At 36.6% G+C, this 11331-nt stretch overlaps 1 protein-coding gene across 1 annotated transcript; it reads right to left on the reverse strand.

Moving 5' to 3' along the window:
- Positions 1-5122: 5122 nt before the first annotated feature.
- LOC127137045 (uncharacterized) lies at positions 5123-5899 on the reverse strand. Its single transcript, XM_051063543.1, has one exon. The coding sequence runs from the start codon at positions 5897-5899 to the stop codon at positions 5123-5125; it is 777 nt and encodes a 258-aa protein (XP_050919500.1).
- Positions 5900-11331: the final 5432 nt, after the last annotated feature.

Genomic DNA, 11331 nt, shown 5'->3' on the forward strand with positions numbered 1-11331 from the left:
AGTGGTCCACATACATCAGTATGTATGAGGGCCAAAAGATCATTAGCTCTTTCACCTTTTCCTGTGAATGGAGACTTTTCCATCTTTCCAATTAAACAAGATTTTCATGTCTCATATGATTCATAATCAAAAGAGTCCAAGAGTCCATCTTTATGGAGTTTGGAAATGCGTTTCTCATTTATGTGGCCTAATCGACAATGCCAAAGGTAAGTTGGATTTAACTCATTAGGTTTCATCCTTTTAGTATTAATGTTATAAATAGGCATTTCAAGATCAAGGACATATAGTCCATTATTCATTTGTCCAGTAACATAGAATATATCATTCAAATAAATTGAGCAACAATTGTTCTTTATTATAAATGAAAAACCAAACTTGTCCAAACAAGAAACGGAAATAATATTCCTGTTAATTGCAGGTACATAATAACAGTTTTCTAACTGAATTATTAAACCACTAGGTGAAGTCAATACATAAGTTCCTACGGCTAAAGCAGCAACCTTTTCTCCATTGCCAACTCGTAGGCCGACTTCACCTTTTGCCAAATCTCTACTCCTTTTTAGTCCCTGCACATTGGTACAAATGTGAGAACCGCATCCAGTATCTAATACCCATGATGCGTAAGTAGATAAATTAATTTCAATAACAAAAATACCTGAAGTTGAAGTCTCTACTCCATTCTTCTTATCTTCCAGGTACTTTGGGCAGTTTCTCTTCCAGTGTCCGGTCTTATCGCAATGGAAGCAGGTGCCTTCTTTTGCTATGCCTCCACTAGGCTTCAAAGCAGCAATAGTGGGTTTGGGTTTGGCAACTTCCTTGCCTTTCCCTTTATCACCTTGCTTGGTGGGCCTTTTGTTCTGTCTCTTTCCATTTCCGATCATCAGAATGGACTTCCCTTTTAACTTCAGATTTTGCTCAGCAGTTCTTAACATGGCTAGCAGTTCAGGAAGAGATTTTTCCATATCATTCATATTGAATTTTAGGACAAATTGACTGAATCTATCTGGCAACGATTGCAAGATCAAATCAGTCTCAAGTTCCTTTCCGAGGGGAAAACCCAACCTCTCAAGGTTTTCCACATACCCAATCATCTTGAGCATATGGGGACCTACGGGGGATCCCTCAGCTAACTTGCCTTGAAAATGGGCTTTTGAAACTTCAAACCTTTCATGCCTTGCTTGCTCTTGATAGAGCATCTTCAGGTGTTCGATCATATCGAACGCTGCCATGTTCTCATGTTGCTTTTGCAACTCTGAGTTCATGGTAGCTAGCATGAGACAAGCAGTTTCATTGACATCATCGACATGCTTCTTATAAGCATCTCTTTCTGCCTTAGGTGCATAACTAAGAGGTTCCTCTTCAGGAACACGTTTCTCCAAGACATACAACTTTCTATCATGTTTGAGGACAATCCTCAGATTTCAGTGCCAATCCAGAAAATTTGTCCCAGACAATTTTTCCTTGTCAAGGATTGATCACAAAATGTTGTTAGAGGTGTTTGTTGTCATGGTAATCTACATGAAAATAATGAAAATATAAGTATCAATAACATATTTAATTAGGCCTTTAATTAAATATGCTCCCACTATTTTACTCAAAACAAATGACTCTCACCATTTGATTCGAAAAATCCCATTGGAAGATTTTCTAGTGGGTCAAGATCCATATTTCACTTTGTTTTAAGTTCGCGTAGGCGGATTACACAAAACTAGGTTATTTAGGTAGGAACTCCTTCCAATTGTATCTAATACAACTCTCGAATATTTTAGTTGGGTGAATAACTCCTTATTCTAATCCATCACATGGATCATTTCCAACTCTTGCTTCTAAACATATATAATCTTATTACAATTTGTTTAGTTAAGTTTGGCCCATGGTTTTAACAATTGGATATTAGAATTATCCCATCGCACCTTACTAATATAGAACATGCACCTCGCGTAGGCGAAACCTACATTATTCGATACTAGTCTTGATGAGTGCTAAAACTTGGAAAGCATAAACTTAATATTTAATTTGAGGGAATTTGCAATTATTCTGATCTCACCGGCTTATTTATCATATAAATCGTCTCTCACATGCATCAACATACATACATAATGAAACAGTTGTGGCCCATAGCGCAATTGTTCTCCCAAGCCAATGAGAGAACTTAAGTTAACCTAATAACGATCTAAGCTTCTCCAAGCAAGATATTCAAGGTTGTCCTCCTTTGATATTGAATTCTTCTCTTTCTTCATAACATTACATTACATAAAAGAAACTTGTTTTACATACGAGGGAGTGAGATGAGAAAAGAAGTTACATTAAGAGATTAAAAGAGAGGCACGACACGCAGGTCATATTTTAAAACCCAAAACAAAATAAAGGAAAACTAAGGCAATAACCGATCACCCCAAGACAATAATAATAAACACATTATTATTATTACTTTTAATTATTTTAATTAATTAAAACCAAATTAAATTTCGGCGACCAATCACACTATGCAGAGTTAGCCGGGGGTTCGCTGCCGAAAATTTTAATGAATAATTCATTTGAAATTGAAGTCATTTTTTGCATCAACACTTGATACTTTAAAGCACAAAACTCTTGCGCAGTCACAACCCTAATCGCACAACTCTTTGACAACACAACCCTTGTGCCGTCATTAACCCTAATGCACCAATTTCAGACCGTCAAACACATCTCGATTGTTGATTCAGTATGATTGATCAACACGTCATTGCTTCACCATACTAATGTCGGATCAAGAAGCAAACGACCATTGATCGCTCAAAGGAAAACAACCATTAAGTGTTTAAATGAATGAAACAGAAACATTATATCATATATACCGTATTTTGCATCAGGATTACTTATATCATATATATGACTGGATCGATCTTAATTTAATTACTCGTTTATTCTTTGATTCATTCTGTCTTTTAATCGTATTAATACAGAAAATACAGAAAATAAATAGCTATCAGATGCATGGTTTTGTAGGAGAGCGGCGATCCAAAACACAGTGGAAATTAAATTTTCTCCTTTAGTGATCCTTACGAATGGGCATAATCAGTGATAGAATATTTACCTCTTTTGATGATTGAAACCTTTGATGCAGATATACAGAGCGATCACGAACGTTGAACGACGACAACGCCTCTACTCAGCCCACACGAACAAATTCCTTCAATCTCAGTGCTAGCTGCTATGAATGAAGGCTTTGAGTGAGAGAGAGAGAGAGAAAGAGAAAACGAAAATGCAACCGCAATTAATGCTTCTGCGCAAGGGTTCTATTTATAGAACCACTTGTATGGGCTTCAAGCTAAAAAGCCCACTTAAGTGTATTTGGCCCATATCTTATAATATGCCCAAAATCACTTAAGCACGTGGTACCTTACCATATTTCGTATTCTACTTAAGTACACCTTACCTTACGATGTTCTACAATTCACTTAAGTGCACCGTACCTTACGGTGTTCCTTAGTTACTCTATCTCTCATCAATCCGTCCTTTGTGTGTGACCTTGTAGATTTTCGCGGCATTGGCAATTATATTAAATCACGTATTTAACATAATAAATAATGAGCGGTATCTAGCAACACATCACTGCTACCCAAGACACGAAAATGTCATGTGATCTGACAAATCCTTATGTGATTATACTTATGTGTATAATTACCCTTTTGCCCTTATGTCTATATTGAACACAAGGCATAGACCGTGTCATCCTTGTCCAGTTCAATATTTGGCCCATAGACATTTATCTTGTTATCCAGGATCGGAAAATTCCATCTAGGTCACTCATGTCCCTCAGCATGCTTCGTGGAGTACCCATCAACTGTCTTTATGGTCATCTAGTTACGGACAACGTTTGATCAGCAATAAAGCACTCGACTCTACATCTAGGGTCCATAGTGGTTTCAGTTTGAAGGGTGGTATACACCATTATCACCATGAGAATAACTTATGACACTTTGCATAACATTCTATATAGTATTCTCATAGCGGGTCAATCCGGTATAAATATTACTCTTAATATTCATACTTATGTTTAAGACTTGATAACTCCTTATCCATGATCCATGAGATGTGATCATCAGTCCATATACATAATAGTCTTAATGCTTTAATGTTATCCCACTTCACAATAAAGCTCGACTACGGATGCTTTAAGAATAGTGTCCTTATGTTTAATGTGATCTCATGATTAAGTCATACTTGATACATTAAACAGACTGGCTATTCTAGGGACTTTATTAAACTAACATAATAAAGAAAAAACCTTTTATTATTAATAAATAATTCGATACAAGTACCAAAAGTATTGGCCTCTAGGGCTTACACCAACATTTTCAGCTTCTTCCTTTTGAAGTATCTCGCGGGACAACTTTTCTTTGCACTTTTTGAGAGTGTCCTTCAGTTCACGAATATGTGCCTCAAAGTCGAGCTTAATTTCCTTATTCTCCATAAGAGACATATCCAACATCCTTCCTAACTCACAAATTCTATATTCAGCTTTCTTGAGCTCTTCCTTTCTGGTACGGATTATTGGCGTGGAACCTATAAGGATATGATCAAGATCGTCCTTCTGGTATTCCAATAGCCAGGCTCTCTTGTTACTATATTCAAGCCCCTGGGCTTTCCCTTTACGCTCATCCTTCAAATTTTGATTTTCCAAGATAGCTCGGTTCATTAGAATCTGTAATTCGGTATTCTCCAACTCGAGCTTCTTAACTTTAGCAGCGAGTTTCTCCATGTCCTCGGGGAGTATGGGTTTTGGCTCAAGAATTTTAAGAAAAGCTGAATCATTAAAGATAAATGGCAAATGGATTTCTTTAACTCTTTCTTTCACCCATCGAGTGTAAGGTTCTTTGACAAGAGTGTTCCTTTTTACGAACTCTTTACCCTTCATAACAATCTTCAACCAAGCCTTTCGGATCACTCTTACATCAGGATTACTTGCTTGGATGTCAAAGAGAACAAATGGTTGTAAGTCCTTTGCTTCAGAAGGACCATCCATGGAGTAGCCGTGTTGCATTCGAGATAACATAGGGTTATAATTGATGCAACCCTTAGTACCTAACAACGGTACATTAGGAAATTCCCCACAGCTGACAATGATGTCTGAGGTTTCCTACTCTCGGATATACCATCTGATGGAACTTGCAGTGAGAGAAGCTAGTCTTTGAGGAGATTTAAGTTCCTTTGCCATAAAAGGGCCTTTTTCGGGTATATGTTGCATGAACCAAGTATAAAGCAAATGATCACAACATAAAAAAGTTCCACCCCTCTTTTCATGTCGAGCGTGAAGGGCATGGTAAATGTCAGCAAAGAGAAATGGTACAGGATTTCCAGAGAGAAAGACTTCTTCGACTACATGATCCATAAACTTTTCAATGTTTGGGAAGAGCACAATCCCATGGATCAATAAAGCCAACACAACATAGAATGCATTCCAATTTCCTTCTTTCTTGAACTTCAGAGCTAATTCTTCAAAGAACCTCATGGTAAAACCTTTGAAACCCCCTTTCTCGACCCAATTGGCTAGAACAATTGGGACACTGATACTTAGGGCTAAATCTATCTTCTTTGGGACCACTTCCTCTTCGAGCATTGGAAATGGATTGAAATCTTTTAACTTTAGACCCACAATTCTCTCAACTTCTTCCAAAGTAGGAACTAGTTGGAAATCAGCAAATGTGAAACAGCGTAGAGATGGATCATAATATTGTGCTAAAGAGCTGATAATCCCATAGTCAACTTTCTTAGTCAGAAGGCTCAAAATTTTCCCATAGTCTTTTTCGAAGTCATCACACTTATTGAGAGTCAAATCAGAGATCAATCCTTTCAGACTGTCAAGCTTGGGTTCCTTGTACTTAAGTGAGAAAGTGTTTCTTCTTGGAGTTGTCATTTTCAAATTCTCAATTCCTGAAACAAATAAGAGACAACTAAGAGTTTGCTTTTTATGACGTTGATGAAATGTATGTGGATGAATGTGATGCATATTTTGTATAAGTTCAATAGGCTTGAGGTATGGATAAGTCTGGTTACTTCGTATAGAACAGGGTTCTCACCAGGTATGGTCTAGGGTTTCAAAAAAGTTCCTAGAGTCATGGATCCATTAGACTGTTTGGTGCATATGGCAACTTACTTGTCGGGCATCAACTCCATCTAAAGAATCTACCTTAAGTGAGGTTCTCGCATCGATCCAAAGATAAATTCATCTCGCAAACCCATACTACGCAACCATCTTTCCTAGTTGGCCAAAGGATTAAGGTTCTACAAATGGTCCTCAGAGTCATGGATCCTAAAGAAAATTTCAAAGCTTATGGCAACGTACTTGATGGGAGACAACATCCTCCCGAGGATCTACTCTAAGTAAGATTCTCGCACTGACCCAACGAGAAATTCATCTCGCGGACCCACACTACTCAACCTCGTCCTATCTTATGTTTTTACTCGAGACTCAGGTAAAAAGTATTTCCCATAAGGTTTGTGTAGCGGTTGTAATACTCCAAAATTTACCCTTCATTTTTCCTGGAAGCATGGGATTATGTTTTACACTTCATTAACATCATATTAGGTCATACTCATTGCATACTGCATTAGTGACATGGAGATCAGGTTTTGATCGATCACTCCTTAACAGAAGGAGCCCACACAAAGAAAGATTGAGAATTGGACTTCATTTTCTAAGTATAAAAGTCTCAAGGGTCGCAGGGGGGTCCAAGTATCTTATTATGGTCCTTAGTTCATCAGTGAAGGATTCAAAGCTATTAGAGTGTTCATCTGGATTTAATCAGAAATTAGGGTTTCATGGCTACCTGCAACAGGAAATGTTTGGTTGGAAGTAGAGGAGCTCATCCATGTCATTATTAGAGAGGCATCTTGGCCTAGTAAGATTCACAATTATCTCAGAAAGATCCATTGGCAATCAGTGCAATCAGTTCCTGATCATTTTGCCCTAAAACTAGGGTTTGGTATAAAATTAGTTTATTTCTGATTCTTTGGGTGAAACTCTTTTCCATGGCCCTCCATATGTCCACAAGGGTCTACATACAAAAAATCAGCTCTTTATTTGAGCTAGAAGTGCTTCAATTGATCAATGGAATCGGGAATCAGACAGTTTGGGAAAAGTCAACTATGGGGCCAGAAAAGTCAACTCCTGACATTTTGAGAGTGGAATCTCAAAATCCATGCCTAGGGGATCCTAAATGTGAAATTTTATCAAGGTTGGATCATGGATTCATCATTTAATCAGGAATTGGAAAAGTTACTTAATTTGGAAATGGTTGACTTTCCATTTAGGGCAAGTTTTCATGATCGTTGCACTCACTTTAAGCCCATTTTGCATCAAGATAAAAGCTCCATTTGAATATTTATCCAACATTAAAGTTTTTACTCTTGTTCCAAGCTTTCTAGATATATAAAGTTTGCTCCATTTGGATTAGAATTGAGAAAGTTATGCTTAGTCAAAGTGAGACATTTTTTAGGACACTTAGAAAAATTTTCAAGTCCAAAATCTTCAAAATTTGTCAAGATTCTCGGCCAGTTTTCTTGCACTTCAAGGCATTATTTGAAAATAATTTCTTCACAAAAATTGTACCTTGCCATGTCCTCTTTAACATCCTTTTGGAATCATCTCATTTGGATCCATGGTTTGAGATATACATTCATTTAAAGTGGGCATCATGACTTGATTTTCTAGGCAGATTTTGGGCCTGACTGGCTCAATCAAATTTTCTAAGCATGCTGCACAAACCAATCATGTTTTTTTTACCTCTTTTGGCCATGCATTGGACATCCATTCACTTAAGTTTGGCCCAAAATAACAACATTTTACACCTCACTTCACACTTTTATTCTTATGGATAAATCACTTATTAAAAAGCCCATGAGAACACCTAATCCACCCTATTTAAGAAGCTGAAACCCTAACCCTGAAGGGGCATTAGAATTTCGTGGTAAGGAGGCAAAGCTTCATCATATATCAGATTCTATTCCACTTCTATTTTCCATTAGGTAATCATCTCTTCCATGGCCATGTTTTGATATATCTATGCTTGCTTACCATGTTCATCACCATTAATCCTTCCGTTTTCGTATTTCTTTTTCTTATTTAAAATATTTTCTTCGTCCATAAAATTACCCAAAAATATTTTTCACTTTTCTTAACGTTTTATTTAATTTTATATAATTTTTATTTTCGTATTTTTTTAATATTAATATTTTATTTTAATTATTTATTCTAAATGGTCCATTTTAACACATTTTTTTTATTGATTTTATTTTTATGACTTAAAATTACTGTTAGCATTTGATTTTTGGGATGAAGGTTGTCCACTGTCTCATGATCAACCTGACCTTTTCTTGGAATTTTATTTCACATTTTCAATTTATTTTGGATTTATTTTTGACCTAGTTTGGTTGGTTGACTTTTAATTTGACTTCTGTTTTATTTTAATTAATTCACGTGCCAATTTTCATTATTTTTAAAATATTTTTGGGGGATGATGATGTCCTGACCCCAACTTATTTATTTTAATTTTTTATAATTTTCATGATTAATTTACTGTTTATTCTTGATTTATTTCTAACCTAGTCTTATTAATTGACTTTTGGTTTGACCTATGTTTTGTTTTAATTAATTCACGTACCAATTTTCATTATTTTTAAAATCTTTTTGGGGGATGATGATTTCCTGACCCCAACTTATTTAGTTTAATTTTTAATAATTTTCTTGATTAATTTACTATTTATTCTTGATTTATTTCTAACCTAGTCTTATTAATTGACTTTTGGTTTGACCTATGTTTTGTTTTAATTAATTCACGTGCCAATTTTCATTATTTTTAAAATCTTTTTGAGGGATGATGATGTCCTGACCCCACCTATATTTAGTTTAATTTTTCATAATTTTCTTGATTAATTTTCTATTTATTTGTTATTTTTTAAGTTGACTTGAATTTTCAGTTGACTTCTTTATGATCGATGTTTGACTTAGGGATTGCTTATGGCAATTGAAGAGATCTTTTGATCCTCCCTTGTTCATCTCATATGCCATGTATTAGAGGCCTTTTACCTTGATTTTATTTGGTCCTTACCTCATTTCCTGATTAAATTATTCAGTGGACCTTTCGTGTGTACATTTTCATCTGTTTGATTCATCTGTTATCTTTTATACTTGTTTCTCTCATGCATGCTTTCTATTGCTTGATTATTTAACATGTTCATACTCTCATGCGTTGTTTAAATGCTCCATTATTTGATTCTTTGGTTTGATTATATATTGTTTATTTATCCGATCTGATTGATAACTGTTTCCTACTTGTATGATGTATGAGACATATATTCTTATTGTTTGTTTGCCATGAATAATCCCCATTCATAACAAATGTACCCCTCTCCCATAAAGTGTATAATATTTATTTCTTTATTTCTTTATTCACCTGTTAATACAAGAATTAAAACGAACATCCGATAACCATTTCAAAGTAAGATAAAAAGCTCGATCCAACGTCGAGTAATCATTTTCAAAACTTAACAAAACCAGCACACATTCATCCATCCTCTTGTAAGTCGATTGCCTCAGGCATCGCCATCTACCTGTAAGCCGATTGCCTCCAGCATCGCCATCTACCCTTATCCGTAATTCCTCTCCGTGCTCCATCCGTCGACTCTTGTTCCGTTTAGGTAGCACCCATTAGGTAGAACCCTTTGTATGATAACATAGGTAGAATTCCCCTATTCTTTGCATGCTAACATTAGGTAGATGTTCCCCTTTGTAAATCCTAACACATAGGTCCGTATTGCATGACAACTCTAGAGCAGAGCTTCCCCACTTTTAGACCTTCCGTGCGTCTCCGATCTTGTGGCATGTCAGTCCGTTCTATTGCAAAGAGGTAACTGCCTAAGACTCGATTCAGCGAGCTGCGACACCTACTGCTAGGACGTCGAACACACTGCCCACCCTCCTTTGACACAGTTGTTGTCCTCTTTTGTAAGTCCATGTTCAGATGGCAATCCTTAACCCCTAGTTAGCCGAACTACGATAACTCTGATTCTCATGTTCAGATAAGATACGTAGGCACGAGATGCGATGTCTTGCCGAGTTTGACTGACGACTAACAACTAATCCTTGCTTGCTTTCGCCCTTGCTGCGATTCTTTTCTCTCGCCCTCGTTGCGATCGAGACCATCCCTTTCCCTTGCCCTAGTTGCAATCGAGACCCTTGTTCCCTTAGTTAGCCGAACTATGTTTTGCTCTGATTCTCATTCATGATGAGATACGTAGGCATAAGACGCAACATCTTATCGAGCAGACTTCTATTTAACCCATAGGTAGTCAAGCTATGAAGACTCTAATTCTCATACTCATATGAGATACGTAGACAGTGGATGCGACATCTTTGCGAGTCATTTTCTTTTAACCTTCCTTTTAGTAAATAGTACTTTAGATATACCTACACCCTTTAGACTAGAACAACACTTATGAAAAGGGCTCCCTAGGAGTACCTAGGATGTTTTGGGTGCTTAAAACCTTCCCATTGCATAACCAACCCCTTTACCCATATCTCTGACATTTTTACTAGTTTTTGATTCGATAAAACTTTTAGGTTTTTGTTCGCTTTCTAACCATTCCTTTGGATAAATAGAAGTGCGGTGGCGACTCGACTTGTATGGTTTACCTTAGATTTAGTCAATATCTCTAATGGTAACGAATACCCCGCTACAGAAAAATGGCGACTCTGCTGGAGACTATCATTTGCCTAGTGGGTTTTGCCTACTTTTCATATTTATTGTATTGTATGGTATATTGCTTTGTGACATATTTTTGTGCAATTTGGGATTACTGTATTGTATGTAATGATTGAATTGTTTGAATATTAATTCCTTGTATGCTTGGTGATCTTTGTGAGATAAGTTCTATACTCGAACTCGAGTGCACTTAGGATAGGAAAATGGCATAGTCTTGTTGACTTGTGTGGAGTTATTCCTTAGCAAGTTGACTTGCAAGCCCATTCACTTGGTAGAGGTTATGTTGGGATCAATAATGTCACACGAGTAGTCGTGGTTAGGCATTACTCTTTCCAATATATGCCTTAGAAGCCAAGGACCTTAGTTTACCACGCCCATCTTGGCCTATTTTTAGGACGTAGTGCGAAGATCGTTCAAGTGTAAGATTTGATACGATTGTTACGCGATACTACACTCATAAGAGTCTCTCTTGAGAATATTTTTGGAATACGAGTAGTCGTTTATCCGATAATATCCGAAAGATGGGATGATGACTATGGGAACCTCTTGTAGAACATGATTGTCAGGTTTAACCATAGTACACTCC

Source organism: Lathyrus oleraceus, chromosome 4, assembly GCF_024323335.1.
Source record: "Lathyrus oleraceus cultivar Zhongwan6 chromosome 4, CAAS_Psat_ZW6_1.0, whole genome shotgun sequence".
In the NCBI taxonomy this organism is placed as follows: domain Eukaryota; kingdom Viridiplantae; phylum Streptophyta; class Magnoliopsida; order Fabales; family Fabaceae; genus Lathyrus; species Lathyrus oleraceus.

Bases quoted from the DNA above. Each gene is read 5' to 3' on its own strand.
- LOC127137045 (XM_051063543.1), bottom strand. From the start codon at position 5,899: ATGACAACTCCAAGAAGAAACACTTTCTCACTTAAGTACAAGGAACCC.